This window comes from Syngnathoides biaculeatus, chromosome 4, assembly GCF_019802595.1.
Source record: "Syngnathoides biaculeatus isolate LvHL_M chromosome 4, ASM1980259v1, whole genome shotgun sequence".
Taxonomy (NCBI): domain Eukaryota; kingdom Metazoa; phylum Chordata; class Actinopteri; order Syngnathiformes; family Syngnathidae; genus Syngnathoides; species Syngnathoides biaculeatus.
In genome coordinates, this window is record NC_084643.1 from 4,859,908 (window position 1) to 4,885,762 (window position 25,855).

Consider the following 25,855-nt stretch of genomic DNA (forward strand, 5'->3'; position numbering starts at 1 on the left):
AGACTAGCTAGACATGCTGCTCATGTTTACTTTCGACATCAATGGAGAAAGTTGAAAAAAAAAAAGAAATGCTGTTGTTCTAAGATGCAATGACTGTCGGAGTATGTGAATAATCGAAGAAAAAGTGGTTAAACTGGACGAGATTTTCTCTTTTTGGAGTGGGAATGGTCTGGTCTGAAGGCAAAATAGAAAGTGCAGGATGAGATGGTGTGTCATTTGAAAATTCCACCTTGGCACAGCCTGATCCAGGATGAAAGCACAGACAATACAGTGTACAAAAATCAAATTCTGTATTTTAATTATAGGAGGCAACATAACATTAACCTTAAAAAGGTTTGGGAGCATCATCACCACCCAACCCCTGTAGTCGATACCTCGCGAGAGGCTGGCTACTTGAAAAGTAGATCTTGGGTTAAAAAAAAAGTCTAGGCACCCCTGATCTACACTGTTGGGGTGTTTTGGTCAATTAAAAAAAATGTAACAATGATACAATCACCTTGGATGACACCGGTTCTCCCAAAAACACAAAGAACAATGCACTTTTTGTCTGGGACCAGTATTCGTTACGCTAATTTATTGGCTGTCCTGAAATGTTCATTAATAGTAACTTGAGCTTTACAAATCCTAACTCTGTGGTACAGACCACGTCAATAAAAACTGTTCTGAATGGGGGAGCAGCAAGAAACAGAAGGAATAGAAAAGAAATCCATCTATGAAAGAATTAACGCGAGTTCCGTATGCTTGCGTTAAAACGCCCACATCAAGGAGCTAAATCCAGCAGACGATTACATAACATTCATAACCACACTCGGCATGAAACCTGGAGAACAACCAGTTGCACAGCAACCAGTAGGAAAGCAGAAAATAAAAGGTGAACTCTCTCACACACACATGCACGCACATGCTCAAAGCAGCACAGCAGTGAAAAAACACAAAACAAAACCAAAAAAAAAAAACTGAACAGCATTCCCTTAAGGCAGGACAGGACATTCCTTTCACTGACACAAAAGGCCTGCACACTTCCTCCTCTTGCAGCCTAAGGTATGATTCACACATGATGTCTCTTGAATGGAGATTCTGTCCAGTTCTGGTGCAATGGAAAAATTCCCTCTTTTACATGTCTGGAGACAAACAGAGTGGAGCAGAAGCTGTATCGGTACAAGTGGAAAGATTTACATGATTGGGACGAAATATAGCAACAAGAGCTCCATGTATGGACAGAAATTGGGATGATCTACAGTTGGTATAGATTTAAAAAAAAAAAAAAAGGCACGCAAGGCAAGTAAAACGCAGAACATTTTAATCCAAAACAATTTGTTATGAAAAAATGATTGCCTCTGTTGCCTCATTGTGAACTAGAGCATTTTCATAAGTCTGTTGGATAATTATTACAAAAGTGCCATATTAATAAATAAGTAGTGACATAACCGTGGGCTACAACATTACTACTATATGTACATGGGTTTTATGGGGATGTCAGATAAAGCATCCGACTTCTTCCCACAAATTCACATCTCAAACTGCAGATTCTAAAGTATTTCAACCAATTCACGTGTGGAGTGACACGCATGGAGCAGCCAATCGCAGGCAGAGAGGAAATGCTCTTGGAAGGCTGTCGGCTAGGCAGCAGATTTGACCATATATGGTCAATTTTGCACTCAGCAGGACTGAGTGGCAGAAGTGGCAAAGGCAGACGTTTTCGGTTAACTTTCACTGGTCTGATCACGCCCAAATCTGATTAGCTCCAGACCTGTTCAGCGATGAAATCACAAACGCAATCTGTTCCGGGGAGGGGGGAGAAAAAAAAAAAAAAAAAAAACCAAAGCTGCAACAAAATGGCATGATCCAAACAAACTCCAGAACATTTGAGAAATAAAGTAATTGGTATCTATAAATCTATCTGGAAAGGATTACGAGGGGCATTTCTAATGCTTCAGAATTGCAGCATAAAACAGCGAAAGCAAATCATCCTCACGTGGAGAAAACATGGAACAGTGGTGAACCGTCCCAGGAGTTGCCGGCCTAAAAAGAGAGCGGCAATGACTCATCCAGGACGCCAAAAAGGAACTCGGGAAAACTTCTAAAGAACTGCTGGCTTCCCTTTGCTTCAGTTTAGGTCAGTGACATAATAAGGAAGGGACTGTTGGGTTCTACACGATCAGGATTTTTGGGGCCCATCACCAATCACCAAGTTTAAAAAAAAAAAAAAACAAAAACTGACACAGATATGCCTTGCAATTTCATTTTCGTATTAGTTGCATATTGTAAAAGTAATTTCAGCCCTCTTTATGTTTCAAATACAGTACAACCTCGCTTCTCGACCACAATCCATTCCAGAAGGCCGTTCAAGAGCCGATTTGTTCAATAACCGAGTCGATATTTCCCACGTCTGTGTACACAGGCGTTGATACACAATCACAACGCGCATCGTGGTTCAGCTATGTCGGGCCGCGCACGTTATGTTATTTCCGGGTTTTTTCGCGGTGCGTTCGAATTCACAATAACAATGCGCGTCGTGGGTCAGCTGGTCCGGCCGCGCGCTTTATCTTATTTCCGGCTTTGTCAGAGGCGTTCTCATTTGAAAACAAAAGCAAAAAAAAAAAAAAAATCTCAAAATTTTCGTTAGAAAACCGATTTGTTCGAGAACGGAGTCTCCTTTTCCTTTCGGTTTGTCCCATTAGCGGTCGCCACAGCGTGTCATTTCAGATGAACGCACATATGTTTGGCAGTTTTATACCGGGCGCTCTTCCTGACGCAACCCCTCTGCATTTAGCCGGGGAGAGAAGCTTACAGCACCTGGTATTCTCAAGGGGTCTCCCATCCAAGTACTAACCAGGGCCAAACCCGCTTAGCTTCCGAGATCGGGCGTTCTCAGGGTAGCTATTTGTTCGAGAACGGACTATTTACTGTATATTGAGGATTGACAATAAATGCTACCATATCATACCACACCAATGCATATATACACACACACACACAAATAGTGTTCACGCTGTGGTGTCGGGCCTCAGGGCAGGATTTTTTTTACGCTATTTTATAAACTGACAGACAACTTCAATGGAACAAAGATGCAGATGGCTTATACAGGACTGGTAGGACAAGATGTTCCTCTTATTCCAAAGCTAAATTAATGTAATGATATAGTATCAACATACTGCTCTGTACGCCGAGCCAAACTGCGAGCACAATCGTCAGGAATGTTTCCCTTTGCTTAGCTGCGTTCGCTCCCACAGCTTCCTTCATATGGAAATCAGGGAATAAATTAGGAGACATCCTGCTAAATGAAACAAAGGGTGAGATTGAAGGCGTGAGGGAAAGGAATTGCGTGTTCAACTGTGTTCCGACAGGAGGAAACGATCCACACAGCGACTCTGATTCAGACACCTCTCCTGTAGCAAACCTCCGTCGTCCATCGAAAAAGCTTCACGCTTTTTATTTGTCACATTGAAGACTCTCGTCAGATTTTTGCATCATGGAACGTATTCTCGAAACATTTTCGTAAATTTAACAAATTCATTATGACTCCCCTGCCCCCATTTTACAACAAAGCAATTGCATGTTGCCTCGCTAAGAAGGCAGAAGGACCATCATCACACCTCGAGACTCCCCCCGCCCCATCTGAAGTGCAGTCATGACAAAGGGTCATACTGTGAGAAAGCAAAGGACAAAGACCCTGAGCAGCTGGCTCCATGCAGACGGAACGGGCAGATGGGCGTGGCAGACACATGCAACCTCACATAAGGAACACGGGTAACATGGGGTGCATCTCCTTGAAAAGATATCATATAAATGTGTAAAATAAAACCGAAAAACTGAATGAAGCCACTACTGTCCACTGACCTTTCCAGAATAGAACACCGACGCTCGGTAAGGAAATGGAACACTCGGTCGGATATATATTATACAATCCAATAGTGAAAACCCTGCACAACCTTTCATTTTTATTTCATGATATATTTTTCAAACCTACACTGCTGTCTGACGCTACACTCAAATGGCAGATGGAACAATAGGAATGTAATAAGGATCTTTAAATATTTTCCTTACATGTAAAAAAAAAAAAAAAAATTCTCAGTTGGCCTCCCGATGGTCACATCGTGTGGCGAGTTCAGATTACCAACCCTAGTGATAAAGGGCAAAAGGACAAAAATTCTAACGGAATTGGACCATTTGAAATGGTCAAATCAGATTCTTTCATAACCAAACAACTGACCTCAAATATGCTAACATGCAAACACATTTGGTGGAGATGGACATGATTTTTTTTCCCCCCTAACTTGAGGTAATTGGTATGCACACAGATATGTGACTAACTTAATTCAGCAGTGGAATATTTAGTACCACTGGCAGAAGGCATGCAATAGCTGCACATTTTAACAGAAGAGGACAGGAGGAGTGTAAAACCGGTTGAACTGAAGTTCCGGACAAGGTATGTGACGTATGAGGTGCTGAAATATTAAGTTGTATGTTGACAGGCACTGTGATCCCAGCTCTGAGCTCTGTCAATATTGCCTTCAAAATGCATAGCACTTTAATATGACCTTGCTTATTTTTTTTTAAAATGTTGGGTCAACTGCCCAAAGACTATTCGATTGGAACCCAAATTCCTTTTACACTTCCATCCGTCCCTTATTGAGCTGGATTTCTGCCCATGCTCCTCTGTGGAAGAAAGTTGGCCAATCATTCCATGAGCACCTTGGTCATTGAAGTGGGCACAAGTATTGCGTTTGCGCCAGAGGTTACATAAGGCCTTATTTTGGAACGCCAAAACCAAACCCAATCATAAAAAACAAATTTCCGTAATTTCCGGACCATAGACCGCACCCGATTATAAGCCGCACCCACTAGATTTTTAAAGGAAAAAGCATTTTGTACATACAAAAGCCGCAGCTGATTAAAAGCTGCATGTGCCCACGTTCAAACGTGAGATATATGCAAAGAAAGATGGTACACAGAAAGAGTTTTCAAAGTTTTAATAATATCACTTAGCTTTTCTTTCCAAACAGTGCCTGTGACTCGGCAGTAACACAGCAGCAACGCGCTAGCTCACCGCTAACAGGGACGGATTTAAAAAAAAACAAAAAAACATACCGATAAAAGTTACTGAGACACGGCAGTAACACAGCAGCAACATACCAGCACAGCGCTAATAGGGCTGTTTAAAAAAAAAAAAAAAAACAGTAATAATCAATTAGACGCAGCAGTAACACAGCCCTAACACGCAAGCACAGCGCTAACGGGGCCAATTAAAAAACAAACAAACCGGTAAAAGAAACTTCCTCTGCACATACATTCCGCCGGTCTCACTCTTGCCTTTTCCGCTCGAGTGGCCCCTTGCGGGCATTAGAAAAAAATGCACAAATTAGCCGCGTCACCGCATTGGCCGCAGGGTTGAAAGCGTGTGAAAAAAGTAGTGGTTTATAATCCAGAAATTACAGCAGTGCTACTGTATGTTGTAGCTTGATTTAATAGTTTGGTTTTGTTTTGCATGTAAATGCAAACTGGACCGGCAACTTCCTTTGCATCTGAAACTATCCCACCTAACCCAAACAGATTCTAACAAAGTGACGAATCAAATTGTATGCTCACAGAAAACACATTCTCCATAAAATTTACACAGTACAGTGTGCTTACCTTATGAAGAGGAAGAACGAGGAAAGCTCCGCCACCGCTGGCTTCAATAATTATGGCGACAAACTTGGGATTGACGGCACAGAATGCGCTGTCCCAGGTGACCCTGGAGACCCGGATATCATCGTAACACTGATCGTTTTTCGCCGCCTGGCCAAAGACGTGACGGAATTTGCTCTTCCGTACCACTCCTTTCATATCTGCAAAAGACAAGACAGCATTAGTCGGCAAACCATTCAGGCATTGGTTTGAATTTAAAATCCACACAAACGTAGAAATCCGTATGGGCCAAGGTGGTAAATAAAAACTTCTTTTTCTAACCAAAATGCAACAAACTTGTGCTAATTTAATTTGTCACGAGGATTAAAGTTTTTTTTATGGTTAAAAAAAGACGATTTATATGCTACAATCTGAGCACACATTCTTGCCACAGGCTGTTACCAACAAAGTATAGGTTGCCCATAATCAAAGATTGGTTGACTCATTTCATTCTTTGCCAAAGCAAATGTGAAACCTGCATGACCATAGGACAAGATGTGAGACTCGTTTTCTAAGATGGTTTCCCAAAGCCAGAGATAAAGTAAATCGGTATGGGGAAAGGGCAAGTTTGGTTCTGTAGAACAAGGATTACAACATAAGCAGAAAGCTCTTCCTGAAGGGATATGGGGGCTGTCCTGACAATCCAAACCTATCATTTATCAACACCGTCTGAATTAAAATGCTAACGTGTATTAACACGTTAACATTTTTCAAGGGGATGATGAGAGTTATGAGTGGAGTGAAAGATAATTGAGGGCTATCAAAAAGTTTGAATTTGTAACACTGATGAGATCATTTCTCAGGTCTGAAAGTCGTGCGCCTCAAGAAATAGAATCGACCAGTGAAGAGACGAGAACACATGGAGACAAAGACACATCTGAGAAGTTTTTCTACAGTAGAGAAGATGTAAAGTCATATTTTAATGCAACTTGATTTTCACTTCATTCACCTTTTCCTTGTCTCTCAGGTTTCCCAAACATTCATAGTCACTGCCGGAAATATTTACCTGTCTCAGTCTAAGGAAAGCAAAACTTTTAAAGATATGCACGATGAATTGTGGCCCATGCAGCAGTCACTTGTTGCTCTTGTGAGACTGCCATTAGCCATCAATTAGATGACAACTATCCATCCATCCATTATCTACCGCTTTTCTGGGTCAGGTCGCGGGGGAAGAAGTTTCAGCAGGGATACTCAAGACTTCCTTCTCCCTTCCACTACTTCCAGGTCGTCCGGAAGGATCCCGAGGCGTTCCCAAGAAAGCAGAGAAACAGTCTCTCCAGCGTGTCCTGGGTCGTCCTCGGGGTCTCTTTCCGGTGGGACGTGGCCGGACCTCCTCACCAGGGAGGTTTCCAGGAGACATCCAAATAAGATGCCCCCGCCACCTCATCTGGCTCCTCTCGATGCGGAGGAGCAGCGGCTCGACACTGAGCCCCTCCCGGATGACCGAGCTTCTCACAATTCTCTAAGGGAGAGCCCGGATACCCTGCGGCGGAAACTCATTTCGTCCGCTTGTATCCGGGATTTTGTTCTTTCGGTCACGACCTCCAGCTCGTGCCCATAGTTGAGGGTAGGAACGACTGGTAATACGACGGCGAAAGAATTTTTTTTTATAATGCATCAAAGAAGGAAGCACATAAAAACTCTGACTTTAAAAGTTACAAAAAAAAACATTTACTTTCTAGGGAGAACACTGTGGGCTGACAAAACTGCACAGATGGCCACAGACCACAGAGGTCTGGAAGGCTGATTCAAAATAATCTGAGACTGTCTCAAGGAAAAGTGGCCAGACCACACAAGCTACGAGGTTGACACTTTTGCAAGTGCTTGCTTGGGCTGTGCGTATTTATTGATGGTTGCAATTTGAATTCTGTAATTTAATTGTCACAAGAATAAAAATGTAAAGGAAATCCATCACAGTGAATGTTTGTTTGAGTCAGCAACATATTTGTGCGATTGACCCAAATGGTACCACCTGTGCTTCAATTATTTACCCGTCCTCACCCTCATTTTCTTTACCTAAGACTTCAAGACGTCAAAATCGGAAACATTACGTCAGAGCCGAAGAGTAAAGCAATGAGCTTTGTGGGACGCAAAACTTAGCATTAGCCCAGCAGTATACGTGGTCAGGGTCAACTTAAAACTGGTTGAGATCAGCCAGACAAGAAATGGGACAGTAATTCTTGACCCTTTGTATACTTTTTTACAAAAATAACACATAGGTCACCTTTAATATCCACGTGATAAGCAGTAATACGTCCAGGAAAATGTCAGCTCCGACGTGGTTGAGCACCAGTTTGACAGGTTGTGACGTATATTATCGGAGACCAGACACACCTTGGGGAAGTTGTCGGATTTCGCAGTGACAGACTACTGAGGCCTAAGGCCTCTTTACACTGAGTGCGGTGATCACGCTGACGTCACTGCGGCTTTCCCACACGTAGTTTCCCTTTATCCTCCAGCGCAACCCACGCAGGAATCTTTGAAAATGTTATTCTCCAAGACAAAGGTGTCGCAATTGGCTAGGATGACACAGCACGGAGTTCCCTCAGCACATTTTTGGTCATACCTGATAGCTGTTTTTACTTTGCTTTCCATAACAAGGAACAAAACAACAATGCCGTCGACGGAAGAGTGTCTGCTTCAACAAATGGGAGTAAAATGATCAGATGATACCTTTGATTATGCTGCAAAATCAATCGAGAAGGCGGCGGCGTCGGTGGTATCTGGAGCCAGGAAGGAACGAGGAGTAGGTCATCACAGCATGTGACTAAAACGGCCCAATCACGAGAGAGACAACTTTTTTTGACGTCTACGCGGCCGCCTACGCACAAGCTATGCAGGGGTGATGCGCAAAGCAATGGCGTAGGTCACATGATGCAGTGCGGGTATTGTCGACCACGTGAGCTTAAAGTAGCTTTTAGAGTTCGGATCTGGTCTTAAGAATCTTTTGTGCAAATCTGATGCTAGCAGAGGCATTTTCTCCTGAACCAACAGAGTGGATCCTGATGGGCGGAGACAGAAAGAGGACCCCAGAAGCCTGAGGAAATGACCGAGAGAAAACTGGTATGACTCAATTTTAGCAGGCTTCTCTGGATTGCAGTTTATGTTCAACAATTACCTCCTTTAGATTCTCACAAAAATTGGTGGTTTGGAGGTGTCCCATTTGTACCAAGCACTTGTTGACAAGCTAACGGGGGCAGGAGAGTCCATATTTTTAAAGAACAGCCCAGAGTTCTTTATATAAGGGCCCTCAAAAGAAAGTTAAGACAAAGCTACGCTAATGTGTACCCGCATGGTACACTTGATTGCATTTACAGGAAGGACAATGGAGACTCACCAACTTTCCTCGTACAAATTTCCACCCACCACAGCATGAAGTGCTGACTAAACAAAACCGAAGCGAGATCTTTTACAGACGATCCGGATGGATAACGCAGCGAGCGTACAGACGGGAACGGCGCACATCCTTTAATGTGGACTATCCGTGCCATGTTGAGTTACTTTGACAAAGTCCAATTAAAACAACGGCTACCCCATTCTGTCAGCAGATATTAGTATAGGGGTGGCCAAACACATGGCCCGCGAAGCCGGCTCTTATTTTTGGAAGTCTTGTTTAAATGCGTGGCGTAGAATTTTTTTTTTTTTTAAGACATCAATGGGGAACCTCAATTTGCAATGAAAGACTTTTTGTTTTTTGCCAGCTCACTTAACATTATTACTCTATGATATGGACAGCACACTTTGCTAGCACTAAGCTAATACGTTTAAATGTAACTCAGACAAGCAGACTCAAATTTTAACCAGTTGGGTGTGTTCAATTTTTGGATCCGCTAACATGCGTGTGAAAGGAACTTCTCCTCACACTATTTTACAAGTCAAATAAAAACGTTTCAGTTTTCGTGGACATATGAAAGAGTTACTTTTGAGTGTAGACAAAATCAAGGCAAACTTATTATTGTGGCGCCATTTACAATTGAAACGAGGCAAGTAAAGACCAATTAACAGTTTGACTACAATTGGACAGCAACCAGTCACCATGTAGGAGGTTTAATTTAAAAAAAAAAGTGATAATTCTCAGTTTTTACTGACAGCATGTGAACAAAGCATTTATTATTGTTGAAATAAGTGTTAAATGTCCCATTCCAGCTAACTACATTTTGCGTAATATTTTACGCATAACATTAAGTCAAAATACGATAAAAACAATCTGATTAGAATTGAGTGTTATAGCATAGATATGCAACTAATAACTGTAGTACCAGTCACTCACATTTGAAATATGTACAGGTGTGTGGCCCACAAATATAAAGTTGCGGGTATGATTAAGGATGGAATCTCAAGACCATAAAATAACTTACTGAGTTGTTATACACAAGCATGTAGTTGTTACCTAATACCATAATCATAATTCATTGACATTGCACTGAGACAGACATTTTTAAAGAGGTCAATCGGAATTCAATTTCAAAACTAAGTATTCGTATAATCAAATAATCCTATTTCATCCTGCTGTATTGTTATAATCTATCGTAATTTACGGCGGTATCTATTGTCAATCCATTAATCAGAGCTAGCAGTCGATGATCTATCTCTTCCTAAAGCATGGAGAGGGGAAAAGTTTTCAACATCAAGATAACGTGGTACCACGGGGGGAAAATGACCGTTTGCATTTAGATGTGGACAGACTAGTCTAATGCTAGAACTTAGATCAAGTCAAAGCAAATTACAATCTCTTACTTATAACCGTTAGATACTGAAACAATACCTGCAGTATATCCCAGAAATGTTTTCAGTGTAAGTGAATTTCGCCCGCATTACGTGAAGAAGCTCGGAACGTGGTTTTGGGATAACTTCCGAACATGCTTAGTACGGTTAACTTGCATTTCCTGTTTCTGGGTGAATACTGATTGTTTAGGATCAGACTTGTTTTGTTACCATTTATGAAATAAGCATGTAAATTAATGTCAAGATTACACAAAATAAGTGACGTCTTTCAATATCCGTGTATTTCTACCCGTAACAAATTTTACACGTGATTTTACGTGCTCGACTGCAGATTTCGGAGTGCGATGGTGCACGGACGCATACGCCCATCCGCTCAAACTAATTCGTGTGATGATTTATTGCAACAACCAATTGGAGTCGAGAATAGATTGCATCACTCACAACATCCTTAAACAATGGAGGATTAAAAGATTTGTCATTGTTAACGTGCACCCAAAAATCAACAACTCCAACTAATAGTGACATCACAAAAAAGGAGAGCAGGCCTGGAAAATAGTGACGAGGGAAATTGGCGTATTTTGAAAGTACTTGTCTACATCTGCCATGCTTGTAAATGGTGGCAGAAAAAAAATGCAATGAAAAATTTTATTTTAAATTTTATCTCTTGGGGGATTTTGGATGTTTTGTTTCAATTTTCATAATTGTTTAGTATTTTTCCCATTTTTATCTGCTATTTCGATCCACCAGACCACGCGGCAGAGAAACCTAACCACGTACAACAAAAACTTCATGACCCACAGGCAAAGTACACAAGGGGAGATATGCACAATTTTGATGCCATGTCTAGATAATGAAAGCACAGAGAGATTGCTGTTGTTATGATAATTCCTTTCACACTCACGGACGTCTTTTGTCCCAGAGTCTACTTGGGACGCCACCTAAATCTCCTTCATGTATCCAAGGCCGTGGACCTCCATTGTGATTAACATTCCCATTCTTTTTGCACCAATGAAATAAGATGTGTGTGTGTGTGTCCCCCAGCACCCATATGGTCAAGTCAGCCTTCTGCTCCTTCCATCTTAAAGTGGAAAACAATGCATCGCAAGCACATAATATTTCTCAGAAATATGCCACTCTATAGCAGTTCATCTACTGTATTTTCCGCTACTTTTTTCCAGCGATGCTAACCCCGAGGCATATTTAACGATGTGGCAAGAAATATTGATTTATTTATTTTTGTCACCTACGGGTGTTGAGTTTAAAAACACAGAAAAACTTGAAAGTAATGGGTTAAAAAGTAGCCATTCCCGACAATGCACTCGGGTGTGGGCCAGTGTTCCCTCTAATTTTTGACGTGTGAGCAAACACGCTAAGGCCGTGGGCGCCCCCTTTGACCACTGTGAGCAACATCAGACGTACGCACTGTGGTCAGTTACTGTCATCCATTGAAGTTACATGGCTCATTAAAAGGTTCAGATTACATTCCCATCAGAACATTTTTAAGAGCAATTTTGTTTTTCCAACTTACACTGAAAATGTCAACAAACAAAAAAATACATTGCTAACCAAATCAAGCTAACTATGAACTATAAATTTGAAATGTCACTTCCAACTTTGTTTCATTTATTTTTTTTTAACCCACAAAAATATCCCCATCTTTTTTTCTTGGTGTAAAACTGAATTATTGATTCCAGAATATCTTTCGCAATGCATGTTGAAACCTGAATGATGTTCCCAAATAGTTTTAGGGTTAATGTTATGTTGCCTCCTATATTTAAAATACAGAATTAGCTTTCTGGGCTCTGTACCGCCTGTCAGCAGCTCGTTGTGAGAGGCAGTGTGCTGCCGTGATTAAAAAAAAAAAAAAAAAATGGACGTCAGTCTGTTGTTCACTGCGCTGGATCTCTTTTCATCAGCACTGAGAGTGCGCAACAAGTGCGCAAATGCGCAGTTGCGCAGCCATGAGGGAACATTGGTTTGGGCATAATCAGATGCCAAAAATGTGTAAAAGAAGACTTTAATTTTAGCGTCCATAGAAGAGGAAGAATATACCTTAAGCACACACAGAAGAATAATTTACTTCAAGCACACGTAGAAGAATAATCTACCTCAACTGTGCATAGAAGACAAATCCACCTTGAGCGTGCACAGAGGATGGCGCTAGTTGTTTTTGGTGTGCTGATAACAAAACATATTTTTAACTGAATTAATTTAAAGTCTTTCACAAAAACTGGCTGCTTCCGAAGGTCATCTGTTTCTATCACCAACGAATTTCAAAAGGCTGGACTGCTTACGGGAAGAGAACAACAAACAACTTCAGTGGTACCACGAGATGAAAATCACATTGAGAGCGACACAGAATGAAATGATGTGTGACAAGAGACTCTCTGAAGCTCTTCAACTCCGACTTTAGTGGTTTGAGTGAAGAGGAAGATTGGAAATACAAACAATGACTTTTCTGTCATATTTGAGTCATTTTGCTGCCAACAACACAAAAACATGACCGTCACGTCAGCGATTGCAGATTCTGAAACCAAACTGTCGTGATGAATGAGGGATCGCTGTACTTTAAAGAGGAAATGAGATTTGCAGACATAAGACCAAAAGGGCTCAAAGTTCAGCGCTATGCTGAGTAACAAACCGGTAGAAAGAGAGAAAGTAGATGTATTTATTAGATTAATGCAAACCCATTTTTTTCAGAAGGCTGTTATTGCTAAAAAAAACAAATGTATAATCACCTAACACTTAACAACAAATATTATTTGAAAAGAGAAGTCATGGGAAATAGTGGCAAGCAACTAACGTAGTATGAAATTTAAGCAATTTGATCAGGGAAAAAATAAAGAAATCCTGCACCGGTAAAAGTGAAGCAAAATTGCAACAAATTTATTGCCAAAATAAAAACAAGAAACAAAACATTAAGTATTCACAGTTTGGCTCCTGTGGATAAAGGTAAAGCAAATTCAAAAGTGTTAAAAATGAAATGAACTAAACGTCCACATCCACTTAATCACTTTCCTATCCCAGGCGTCTTAGCGCTAAAGCCTAAAACTTCTTATCCGACTTAAAGGTTAAGATTGAGGAAAGTCCACTTTAAATTTAAATCCTAAAGGAAATACTCACACCGAGAAAATGTAGAATTAAGGAGGATTGAGCGCATGGAGGATGGTTTGACACATACACAAATCTGTCCTATTGGAAGGTCAAGCACAAAAATTACAGAACAATTACGAGACAAATGAAGAGAAATAAATCATCTAACCCGTCTCCTATGAAAAGAAGCCACAATATCGCACTTAAGACGAAGTGGATCATACAGCACCAGACCATCAATCATGAACTAATGTTACGTAAATGACTGCATTATGTAAAATGATGGGGGGGGGGCATTAATAGTAACCCATTAACTAGTATTGTTTGCTTAAATGTCACACTAGCACAAATTTATGACTTCACACATTGGCAACAAAAATGCACACCAGTACATTATATTGTCGTCAAACTCAACTTTTGCCATTGACACACAATTATGTAAAGGCATACAGGTATATTGTACTGCCAAATTTGACGAGATGGGCCATTGGCGTAATTTCCGCTTCTAAGTAGATGTCGCATAAGCCATTAAATGCACAATGAAGATGGAAAAAAAAAATCATATAAAATTCGCACTGGACTATAAATCGCAATTTTGGGGGGGAAGACAAAACTCCAGACACTATATCTAGAAAGAAAAGAAAAACTAATAGCAAAACGGAGATAGTTTTCTTAATTTCAATTACAGTATCTGTTATTTGTAGCTCCTAATCGGCAGATTACAATTTTCTTTTTGGGGACATTTGTGTTCTGTCTTTCTCAGGTGTGTTTATAGATTGATATTTAGCCTGAATGGTATAGTTTTAGTGGTACAGGAGTGATAAGAGTAGCAGATACTGGCACACAAGCCTTGAGCGCCCCCTTGAGGCTGTCAGTGTCAGTGCTGTTAAGTCACTCCTGAGTAAAAGACGCAGGATCACTCAAACAATGGGGAAAAAAAGTGTGACTTACAGTCCGTAAAATACGGTAGTAGCTGCATCAGGAGCAAAACAGAACATCTACTTTTTCCCAAGGTGCATTCAAGGACCGCCGACAAAAACCACTATCAATGAATTAAACTAAACACAACCAAAATTCCACGATGGTAACAAAGTATTACATTAGTACAAAAACATAAGCAAACACCAGAGGCTAGGCTCCCCGCAAATATCTGCAAATACGGCAATTCGCAACGCTGAACCGCAAATATGAGGGAGGTTCCTATGGAAGTAAATCTGTGCCACCAGGATTTGAATTTGAAATGCCACAGAAAACGCGGTTCGAATTTGAAAGGTAAAGTGATCACATTTTCAAAAATTGTATTTTAGTGTAACTTTTCAATGTTAACAATTCAACTGGCTACAATTTGCTGTCTGAAATTCAACCGTCTGTGCTACCAGGCAGGGTTACTTCAGGTCACAACCGTACACCCAGCCAATCACAATTATGCTTTCTTTGTCACGTGACATCACATACTAAGAAAGCGTAACTGAATTGGCTGGCTGTTCAGTTCTGACCTAAAGTAACCCTGGCTGGTGGCACATACGGTGAATTTCAGACAGCAACAATTAAAAATGTGATCACTTTACATTCCAAATTCAAAACCTGTTTTCTGTGGCACTTCAAAACCAAATCCTGGTGGCACACATTTACTTCCATCGGTTCCCTGTATACATAAATATGAGGAGTCTGGCAAATTATCATACGACAGAGGTGAGGTTGTTCACAGTGCTATGACGCAAATATGCTCGTCACCATGTCAACAATAATTGATTTCTTTTAGTCATGCAATCCAGGCTCAGTTTGTTTCTTAGAAATGACAAAAATTGTCTTACTTAAAAAAAAAAAGAACTCAAGAGTCCCAAGAATCTCTCGTTCCCCCTTCTCTTCCTGACCCACTTCCTCTTGATCGCGGCCTTGGAAGGCAGTCTAGGCCCTTCTAAAGACCCCGCACATGAAGCACAACCACTAGAAAATAGCGCGTCTGGGACAGTTCGCAAGCCTAACTAAACACAGCTGTCTACTGTCCAGCATTCAGGACAGTGACTCAGTACTCAACGTAGGACTAACTTCACAAAATCACTTGAGTAACAAGTTTAAGCGTGGGTCAAAATTTGCAATTCGTGCCTCACTCTTGACATTTTTATAGTGCTGGTCACCATTAGCCATTCTCCTAGGGCGTGCAGAAGAAATGTGAGCTCCATTGAGTCGATAATCTTTAAAATGAGTCAGTCGATAACATTGATGGGAGCAAAGTTTGCGTCCTAAAGGGCAGGAGACAGCACTGTCATATTTCGAGTGAAAAAAATCACTAAATATAGCTCGGTTTTTCCGAGAAAAAGCATCAGGTGTGCTGTGGGAAATTACCCAAATTCTCAAAAGTGGTCTGAAGAAAAAATTTGGCTGGTTATAAATACTGCATCTTGGTTCAAATATGTATTCCAGTTGCTTCTCATGACAGGAAGAACAATTAAAAGCTGCTTCTTTAAATGGCAAAAGATGTAGAATAATCATCCACTTTCTCATACTTTTTTTTTTGCATGATGGTGTGCTGTGATATTTTTCTAGTGCCAAATGGTAAAATCCCTCAGTTGTATTAAGGATCCGTTTCAGGAATGGTAAAAAATAAATAAAACACTAAAAGCAGCCACCTTCAGTGACTAGTTCGTGGAGGTCGCAATGATTAAAGTCACAGAGGGTCAAATTTGCTTGAGGCCACTTTTCAAGCTGTGTTCAAAATGAGTACCGCGGCCAGAGAGGTGAGGTGCGAACTCCGAAGCGGGTGCGGGGTGCCAGGGGCCAGGGTGCGGCTTCCCCGCCCGCACCTCCGCCTGGCCAGCTCCATCTCTCCCAAGTTTATACAAGCCTTACCAAGGTTAATTTCCGCTGCACGCCCGACGTCGGCGCCTCGCGCGGATTCCCCGAAAACGCAAGGGAACGCGAACCTCCACAATACGGTTCGTTTTTCGACCACGAGCGGCTATTTTATTTCCCTTTCCCACTAACAGTCGGCTGGCTAATGTTAGCTTGAAACCACTCGGTGTACATTCTAGCCAACGCGTGCACTTTAAGGGGTGGGGGGGTGGGGGGGTGTAAAAACCACTTCGAAAATAACATAATGATACATAGCCTACCTTCGGATATAGGAAAATGAAAATATTCCCGAAAAGAGGGTGTTAAAAGACGACGTACTGTAACCCGAATGATTCCACCCTGCGACTGAGTCAAGTTGTCTTCTTCTCTGTCCGCTTTCCCTGGTCGGGAGAGAGGCCCGCCCCCCGGCGTGTCTTGGCGGTCGCTGAGTGGTGCGGCGGATTTGATTGACATCCGTAAAAACCAATCAGCGTGGGCTTTGTGATCAAGCCACTTTCTGGGAAGTGTGCGATTTTCTTCCCTTCCTTGTGGAGCTGCCCTAAGGCAAAAAAAAAGAAAAAAAAAAAAGAAAAAGCGAACTAAACTCCTAATAACAGCCACAAGAGGGCCCCTTAAAAAAATTAACAAAACAGTAACATTAAACATTTTTTTCAAAAACCCACACCAAAAGATGACAGTAGTCCGTGATTAGGCATTGTTCGTGTTGACATATATCATATTTGTATTAATAAAAAATCCTAACCTCTCTACGGAGACACCAGCCATCAAGAAAACAATATTTATAAATTCGGCTTCAAACAATATTTCATCAAACCAGTCACGTTCGTGACCATAGCGAACAAAACGTAAACAGGAAGTCACTTAACCTGTTTTCCGGGTTGGGTCAGGTTCCGCAGATAGCGGATTACGAGTTACTTACATTTTTATGACTAGATCCATTTCCACCACCACCACAGCATGTAGTTAGCTAGTAAACTATGGGTACAATAAAAAATAAAAAAAATCATAATCCCTGGATGCAACAATTCACACAACAACTTGAGTGACATTCTTTAAATTCCCAATTTTTTCTTCTTTTGTAAATATTGTGGGGTTGATGACGCAAAAGATAATATATGCTCAAATATCTCTCAGTATGAGCCACAGGCTGAATAATTAAAAAATGGTTAAACTCCCTGAAGGATTTTTCAATGCTCACATGCCAGTAATGAAACAAATTTCTTGAATTCACTTTACAGGAGCTTTATTTTTTTCCCCCACTAAAGCTTTTCCATTTTATATAGTTTAAATATCAACTCATTCAGTAATATTTGCTGTTCAAACCGCGTGCGTCGCTGTGTTTCAGGTACCGCTGTTCATTTGGACCATTAATTAATAATCGCTGAACTCAACACTGTGCTTTCATACTTTTTTAAGTTGTTCTTTTATAAAGCCACTGTTGCGCTTTATCATTGATCTTGCATATTGCTGTTGCCGTTTTTTTTTTTGAGACCAAACCAGTAAACCGGATGACTTTTGCAGTAAATCCATCGTTTACTCTCTTATTTGCGTTTATTTTTATTTATTTTCATTATTGGCTGGAATCTTGTGTAAATCAACCTCAGTCCGCTAGTTCAGCTGGATGTGCGACTTTTTATGAGTTAAAAACCACACGTGGGTAAAGCCATGACTGACAATAACTATCCATCCATCCATTTTCTTAGCCGCTCATCCTCACAAGGGTCACAGGAGTGCCGGAGCCTATCCCCGGCTGTCAACGGACAGGAGGCGGGGTACACCCTGAATTGGTTGCCAGCCAATCGCAGGGCACATAGAGACAAATAGTCGCACTCACAATAACACCTACGGGCAATTTAGTGTCCAATTCATGCACGTTTTTGGAATGTGGCAGGAAACCGGCGTTCCCGGAGGAAACACACGTAGGCATGCAAACTCCACACAGGCGGCGCCGGGATCGAACCTGGGTCCTCAGAACTGTGAGGCCAGCGCTTTACCAGCTGAGCCGCCGTGCCGCCATGACAATAATTAATGGGGGGAGGACAACAAAAACAAATAGATGTACATAAGTTATTGTATTTTTCCCACGAGGGAAAAAAACAATAAAACACTGCCAGAGTTGCAATTGAAGCACTGTAACAGTGAGAATCATAAGAATCAATAATCAGTACTAATAAAGGGCACCAAAAAAATGCAATAACTTATGTACATCTAGTTTCTGATATGTCATGACGTTTCAGTGTGACATTTTTTATAATCACAAGAGGGCGCTGTTTCACAGAGACGCAGCGTAAGAGAAGCTGCAGGTTTCATTTAATAAACAGGTGTCAAACTTAAGGGGGGGGGGGCAGATCCGGCCCGCCGCATGATTTTATGTGGCCCGCGAAGGCAAAATCATATTGAAGACTATTTTACTTATTTGTACTTTCATTATTTGCTTAAATATGACCTTATACATTTAACCAACATGCATGTCCTTTTGCTAATCATACAAGAATGTGTTGTGCAACGTGGCGGTTGTCCTCGATCCTTGTACGCAAAAACCACCCGGTGACTCGGACCGCAAACATCCTCCTCGCCCCTCAGCTTTCATGATTTTTGTTCAAATGTGTACCACAATTTCAAATTGTCATGCCATAAATGATAACGTTGCGATATTACAAGCAATTTTGTGTTAAGAAACAACGATAGTCGAAAAAAACAACATTACTCTCGATTTCTGATTCCAAAACGAGTTCATCAATTTCACGTGTAAATTTGACGAGGCGATCGAAGATTGTTATGGTTTCACAGTCATAACCACCCGCCGAGGGGAAGCGTAAGTAAAATGTGTTTGACGCTCCTGATTTAATACATCTTTTCCGTTTTCTTGACTGTGCTTGGGGTAAAAATGTCCGACTGCGTGGTCGGCGCAGTCCCCCGTCGGCCAACTCCCGTCTTACCTTTCCTCACGGACGGCTTCCTCTCGACGGCCTTCTCCGGGGATCTGTGAGGCGAGTCGAAGGTGGCCTTCATCCGCGCGACCTTCACCGCGGACGGGCTTTGCTCGTCGCCTTTGACCTCGCCGGGCTTGGGCCAGTCGTGGTGCGGGGGCTTCTCGCGCAGCTGCACGTTTTCCTTGATGAGGTCGCAGACGGGCCTCGACCCGGCCCTCTCCGGGGACTTTTCCCGCACGGATTTGCAACCGGGCAGCTCGGGCGTTTCGGTTTCCGGCCTCGAGCGGGTTTCTCCCGTCGTAGCCGCGGCTGAAACGACGCTCGCATCCTCCCCGTCTGGTCTGCGGAGAACTCGTTGCGAGTCTACCGGGGGGTCACGACTCCCGGCGGGTGGAGGCCCGGAGGACGGCGCGGCCTCTTTGGTGTTCGCGCACTTTACGTCACATGACCGTCTTTGGTGTGGAGGCTTTGAGGCGGCCGCGTTTGACACGATCGGCTTGTCGCTTTTGCAATTGTTGGATTTCTTGGTCACCCGGTCGGCGGGATTTTCCGCTTCAAAGTCACCCTGCGTCGCTTTGATAGAAGACGACGACGAAAGGCCGCGGCCGACGAATTCCGCCGGGTTCATTTCCTCGCCGGGCTCAGCGTCGGATTTACCCGCTTTGACCTCGTGTATTTCTTCTCGGGGTGGACACACCTCCTTTCGGTTTCTCCTCAGCAGCTTCTCCAAGATAAAACTCGGTTCTGCGTCCGCGGACGGGTCGGACGTCTCCGTGGCTCGGTGAGCTTCATTTTCGTCCGTTTGCCGAGTCGGAGAGTTTGAATCCCACGAGGAATGCGACACGTGGCCGTGCGACTCGCGTTTGTTTTGGTTGCCTTCGCCCTGGTCCTCCATTTGGATCTTGGAGCAGACTCCAAACTCCTTCCGTTCACTCTTCTTCTCCTCCATCCTATCTTTACCGAACAGTTTGTATGTCCGAGTTCTTCCCTCGGTCGTTCCGCTGCCGTTTAGTTTTTTCCCCGGTGGAACTTTCCCTCCTTCCTTTCCTTCTAGATGACTTGCCGCCACCCCGCCTTGCTTCGCCTCAACCTGCCTCGGCCTCGAACCGACATGCTTCTCACTGGAAGGTATTATGGGCTGCCGCTCGTGGCTCCCCTCCAAACATTGCGCGTCTCGCTCCGCCGATTTCCCCCCCGCCGCGCCGCCGCCGGTCTCCTCTTCACAGGCGCTTCCTGCCTTCATGACATCATCCGCATCACTGTCTGAACCTCCGCGTTCGGGGCGGCCGTCCTCCGATCCGTCGGCGGGGGTCTGTTCTCCGGATTCTAGTTTGTCCTGGTTCTGTCCCATACTGGTCTACGGAGAAAGACACGCCGTTAACCTCGCGACGGAGACGCCAGCGCCACGTTGTTCCGAGTGAACGAGGAAAGTTGTTTTTCAAAGGACGTGAAGGAACAGTTGAAACAGTTCTAGTGCGTTTTGTCTGTGACATACTTTAGTCAATATACTTCAAGGATTAAGAATTATTCGACGCGTTACATACCCTAATACTGGTCCAATCCAAAAAGAGACTGTTGACGTCGCCCCAACGTACTGCTGGGCCAATCCAGTAAATGACAACCATTATGACCAGAGCGGCCGTGACTTGCTAACAAAGACCACCCATCCATTTTCTTTGCCGCTTATCCTCACGAGGCTCGCGGGGAGTGCCGCAGCCTATCCCAGCTGTCAACGGGCATTAGGCGGGGTACACCCTGAACTAGTCGCCAGCCAATCGCAGGGGACATTGAGACAAAAAGACGCACTCGCAATCACACCTAGGGGCAATTTAGAGTGTCCAATTAATGTTGCATGTTTTTGGGATGTGGGAGGAAACCGGAGTGCCCGGAGAAAACCCACGCAGGGGCGGGGAGAACATGCAAACCCCGCACAGGCGGGTCCGGGATTGAACCCGGGACCTCAGAAATGTGAGGCCAACGCTTTCCAGCTGATACACTGTACCACCCTAACAAAGACAATAGTGTAAAAAAATTAACTAAAAAATAATGCAACATTAATTGGACACTCTAAATTGCCCCTAGGTGTGATCGTGAGTGCAACTGTTGTCCGTCTCCCCTGCGATTGGCTGGCAAGCAGTTCAGGGTGTACCCCGCCTCCTGCCTGTTGACAGTTGGCATAGGCTCCACCACTCCCCGCGACCTTCGTAAGGATAAGCGGCAAAGAAAATGGATGGATTAATGAAAGTATTTTGACTTGTCAAGGCAACACAAATATTGTTGACACTCACTGTGTGGCGCACAAACACGTCAGCAAACACAATCGATATCAAGATCATCATTTCAGTATTCATGCGACGAAGACATATTTGTGTGGCGGCTGTATGCAGTGATATTTTTCTATTTCAAAACGGGCACCTTCAAAGCCGACAAAGGACACTCTTTGAAGTAGCCTATTTCGCTCCTGGTGATAATCTCAGTTTAACATATAATATACACTGAGCAAAAACAGCCAACAATATTTTTGCTCTCAATTTATAGGTGCTGATGCGGAACAAAAAAAATACAAAAATGAAAGGCTTTTTTTTTAACAACACAAAAGCTATATTACACAAATCTGAATCTGTTTGTGAACTCTTCTCCTTAAAACAGATCATTTATCCAGCTCACCTTTTGGAATGTGAGGTTGATTAAAAAGCATGAAATAGCACATATATATATATATATATATATATATATATATACATATTTGAATGCCAAATAAACGCTAATTTTCATCAATGAAACTGCTGTTAAAAAAAATAATAATAATAACATCCCGTCACTGTCACGGTTTAAACAATTGAAATTGACTAAGTGTGAAGACAGAATCACGCGGCGGACAATTCATCGTCACACCGTGGCCACTTTTGTGGAAGCGCTGAATCACGGCGTCGTATTACAATAACTGCGTGTGTTGGGTATCTATGCATGTGCCGTGACAAGATTTGTTCTCTGCGCACATTTTTATGACAAATTACAGTCACATGATTTTGCTGGCCAGTAAAGACCTCCTGGCCACATTCTGCTGCGTCTCCCTGGTGGGCGCCTCAGAAGTTGTCCTCCAAATGTGATACAATCTTCCATTCGTCCATTTTCTTCACCGCTTATCCTCACAAGGGTCACGGGCTGTGCCGGAGCCTATCCCGGCTGTCAACGGGCAGAAGGCGGGGTACAGCCTGAACTGGTCGCCAACCAATCGCAGGGCACATCGAGACAAACAGACGCACTCACAATCACACCTACGGTCAATTTAGAGTGTCCAATTAATGTTGCATGTTTTGGGGATGTGGGACGAAACCGGAGTACCCGGAGGAAACCCACGCAGGCACGGGGGAGAACATGCAAACTCCACACAGGTGGGGCCGGGTTCGAACCCGGGTCCTCAGAACTGTGAGGCCAACGCTTTACCAGCTGATCCACCGCGCTACCCTTTCACTGACATGAAGGATTTAATTTTTTTAGTTAATTTTTTTACACGATGGTCTTTGTTAGGGTGGCCCGGTGACTCAGCTGGAAAGTGTTGGCCTCACATTTCTAAGGTCACGGTTCAATCCCGGACCCGCCTGTGTGGAGTTTGCATGTTGCATATTGGCTTCACCGAGGACTTGAAATTGTCTTCATTTGTGAATGAGTGTGTGAGTGTTTGTCTATTGACTGCCGACCAGTCGTCGGTGTGCCCAAAGTCCGCTGGGATAGGCCCCAGCACATCCACGACCCCGATGAGGACAAGCGGTGCAGAAAATAGCAGTTACTAGAGACATTCAGTGAAAAAAATAAGTATTTGAACACCCTGCTATATTGCAAGTTCTCCCACTTAGAAATCATGGAGGGGTCTGAAATTTTTATCGTAGGTGCATGTCCAGTGTGAGAGAGATCATCTAAAAAGAAAAATCCAGAAATCACAATGTATGATTTTTTTTAACGATTTACTTGTGTGATACAGGTGCAAATAAGTATTTGAACACCTGAGAAAACCAATGTTAATATTTGGTACAGTAGCCTGTAACTGTTCACCAGGTTTGCACATACTGCAGGGGGGATTTTGGCCCACTCCTCCACTCAGATCTTCTCTTGATCAGACCAGTTTCTTGGCTGTCGCTGACAAACATGTTTCAGCTCCCTCCAAAGATTTTATACTGGGTTTAGGTCTGGAGACTGGCTCGGCCACGCCAGAACCTTGATATGCTTCTTACGAAGCCACTTCTTGGTTTTCCTGGCCGTGTGCTTCGGGTCATTGTCATGTTGAAAGACCCAGCCACGACCCATCTTCAATGCTCTGACTGAGGGAAAGAGGTTGTTACCCAAAATCTCAAAATACATGGCCCCCATCATCCTCTCCTGAATAAAGCGTAGTCGTCTTGTCCCATGTACAGAAAAACACCCCCAAAGCATGATGCTAACACCCCCTTGGTTCACAGTAGGGATGGTGTTCTTGGGATGGAACTCATCATTCGTCTTCCTCCAAACACTGTTAGTGGAATTATGGCGAAAAAGTTCCATTTTGGTCTCATCTGACCACAAAAACTTCTCCCATGACTCCTCTGTATCATCCAAATGGTCATTGGCAAACTGAAGACGGGCCTTGACATGTGCTGGTTTGAGATGGGGAACCTTCTGTGCCATGTGTGATTTCAAACCACGACGTCTTAGTGTATTACCGACAGTCACCTTGGAAACTGTGGTCCCAGCTCTTTTCAGGTCATTGACCAAGTCCTGTCGTGTCGTCCTGGGCCGGTTCCTCAGCTTTCTAAGGATCATTGAGACCCGACGAGGTGATGTCTCGCACGGGGCTCCCCTCCGATTGAGATTGATCGTCGTGTTTAGCTTCTTCCATTTTCTAATGATTGCTCCAACAGTGGACCTTTTTGGCAATTTCTCCGTAGCCCTTTCCAGCCGTGTGGAGTTGTACAATTTTGTCTCTGGTGTCTTTGGACAGCTCTTTGGTCTTGGCCATGTTACAAGTTTGAGTCTTACTGATTGCGTGGGGTGGACAAGTGTCTCTATGCAGCTAACGACCTCACACAGGTCCATCTGATTCAGGACAATACATGGAGTGGAGGTGGACTTTTAAAGGCGGACTAACAGGTCTTTGAGGGTCAGAATTCTAGCTGATGGACATGTGTTCAAATACTTATTTGCAGCTGTATCACACAAATCATTAAAAGAATCATACATTGTGATTTCTGGATTTTTCTTTTTAGATGATCTCTCTCACCGTGGACATGCACCTTTGATGAAAATATCTGACCCCTGGGGGCAAGGTGTTCAAATACTTTTTTTTTTTCTTCACCGTATTAGCTGCGAGTGGGCATCCGCGTGCTTTTTTTTTTTTTTTTTGAGTTCTCAAAAGTTGATGCGCGGAGAAAATGCAGCCGCACAATGAACAATGACCAGACAACAATCTGACGTGCGTCTTGTTTTCCGTCCCCTCCTCGGCGTGACAACATATGACTGCTTGCTGCCTTGTCATCTGACAAGCCTGCACGTTGGCTTGACACATGGCCCAGAGTAGAAAAACCATCAGAATCTCCAAAGTCGCACCGTAGAGCAGAAATACACAAGCCCGAACAGATGTGGTGTGAAGAAGTAAAAGAAACAGAAGGGGCGAGAACTACGGTTTTTGCCAGTTCAGCCAGGCATGGTGGTCAACATGGTGAACCCCGTCCTCGGAGGTGGCCCGACCCCCGTTAACAAGTGGCCCGTTATCCTGTCCGATCCTCCCTGTCTAGCCCGAGGCTGCTCACTTGATCACCATGCGCCTTGCAGAAATTAACATACTCGCACATACACAGGAAGTACAACCAATAAACCGTCTCCAAAACTGGCAAGCAGACCATTTCTCTTTTTTTTTTTTTGTGCCACATCAGCGTTCTGACCTTTAACTTCGCCCGATCCAGTATAATCCTGATCTAAAAGAACCTCCGATCACGTAGGCGCCGGCCAGTCAAGGCTTGCAACTTACCAGTTAGAAGTAGCGGCGTGAATCCGTGTACGTTTCCCCTCGCTCGAATCCGCCGCCGGGACCGACAGTGCGCTCTTTGTTGCTGGTTGGAAGATGGTCTGTCCTGAAACACGCGAGCGAGGGGTGTCTTATACCATAGCACATGTGATCTCACAGCTCATTTGGTTAAAAAAAAAAAAAACTGAGGTGAAAACTTGCAAACTTAATTTTTTGTCTATGTTGAAAAACATCACCATTGATAATCTGTTGGGCTCAGCTTTACTCCTGTTTGGCTAACACTATGATTCTTGCATATTTTTTTAACAAATTCCATGTAATATTTGGCAACCAACATGATTAAATAATGCACAAAGGTGACATGTTGTAATAAGAGTGAATTTGATAGGTTCACTTCAGGTGTCCATGGGAGGTTTTGTGTTATAAAAGTGTAGTAACCTTTTTCATTTGTTTCACTTAGTAACCATAGTAACGTCAAAACAAAAGTGGTCAGGGGGAGCCAAAAATTACAGGATGAGAGGCCAAAGCACACCTACTTGACTGTAGACTGAAAGGCACAGTCTTGGAAGACATGCAGTTTTTA

At 43.1% G+C, this 25,855-nt stretch overlaps 1 protein-coding gene across 4 annotated transcripts in view; it reads right to left on the reverse strand.

The window, feature by feature from the left end:
* The window catches only part of LOC133499272 (coronin-1C-A-like), a 41,728-nt gene that overhangs the window by 14,419 nt on the left and 1,454 nt on the right, over positions 1-25,855 (reverse strand). Inside the window, exons 2-4 of one of the 4 annotated variants that reach the window (XM_061817112.1) lie at positions 25,276-25,378; positions 19,281-20,631; positions 5,635-5,831 (exon numbers count right to left, since the gene is read on the reverse strand). In XM_061817112.1, the coding sequence (XP_061673096.1) occupies positions 5,635-5,831; positions 19,281-20,625 (1,542 nt within the window). In that variant the 5' untranslated portion in view covers positions 20,626-20,631; positions 25,276-25,378. Of the gene's footprint in view, positions 1-5,634; positions 5,832-16,601; positions 16,810-19,280; positions 20,632-20,818; positions 21,006-25,275; positions 25,379-25,855 lie in introns of those variants that run through there. The other 3 variants (XM_061817111.1, XM_061817113.1, XM_061817114.1) reach the window with 3 other exon arrangements.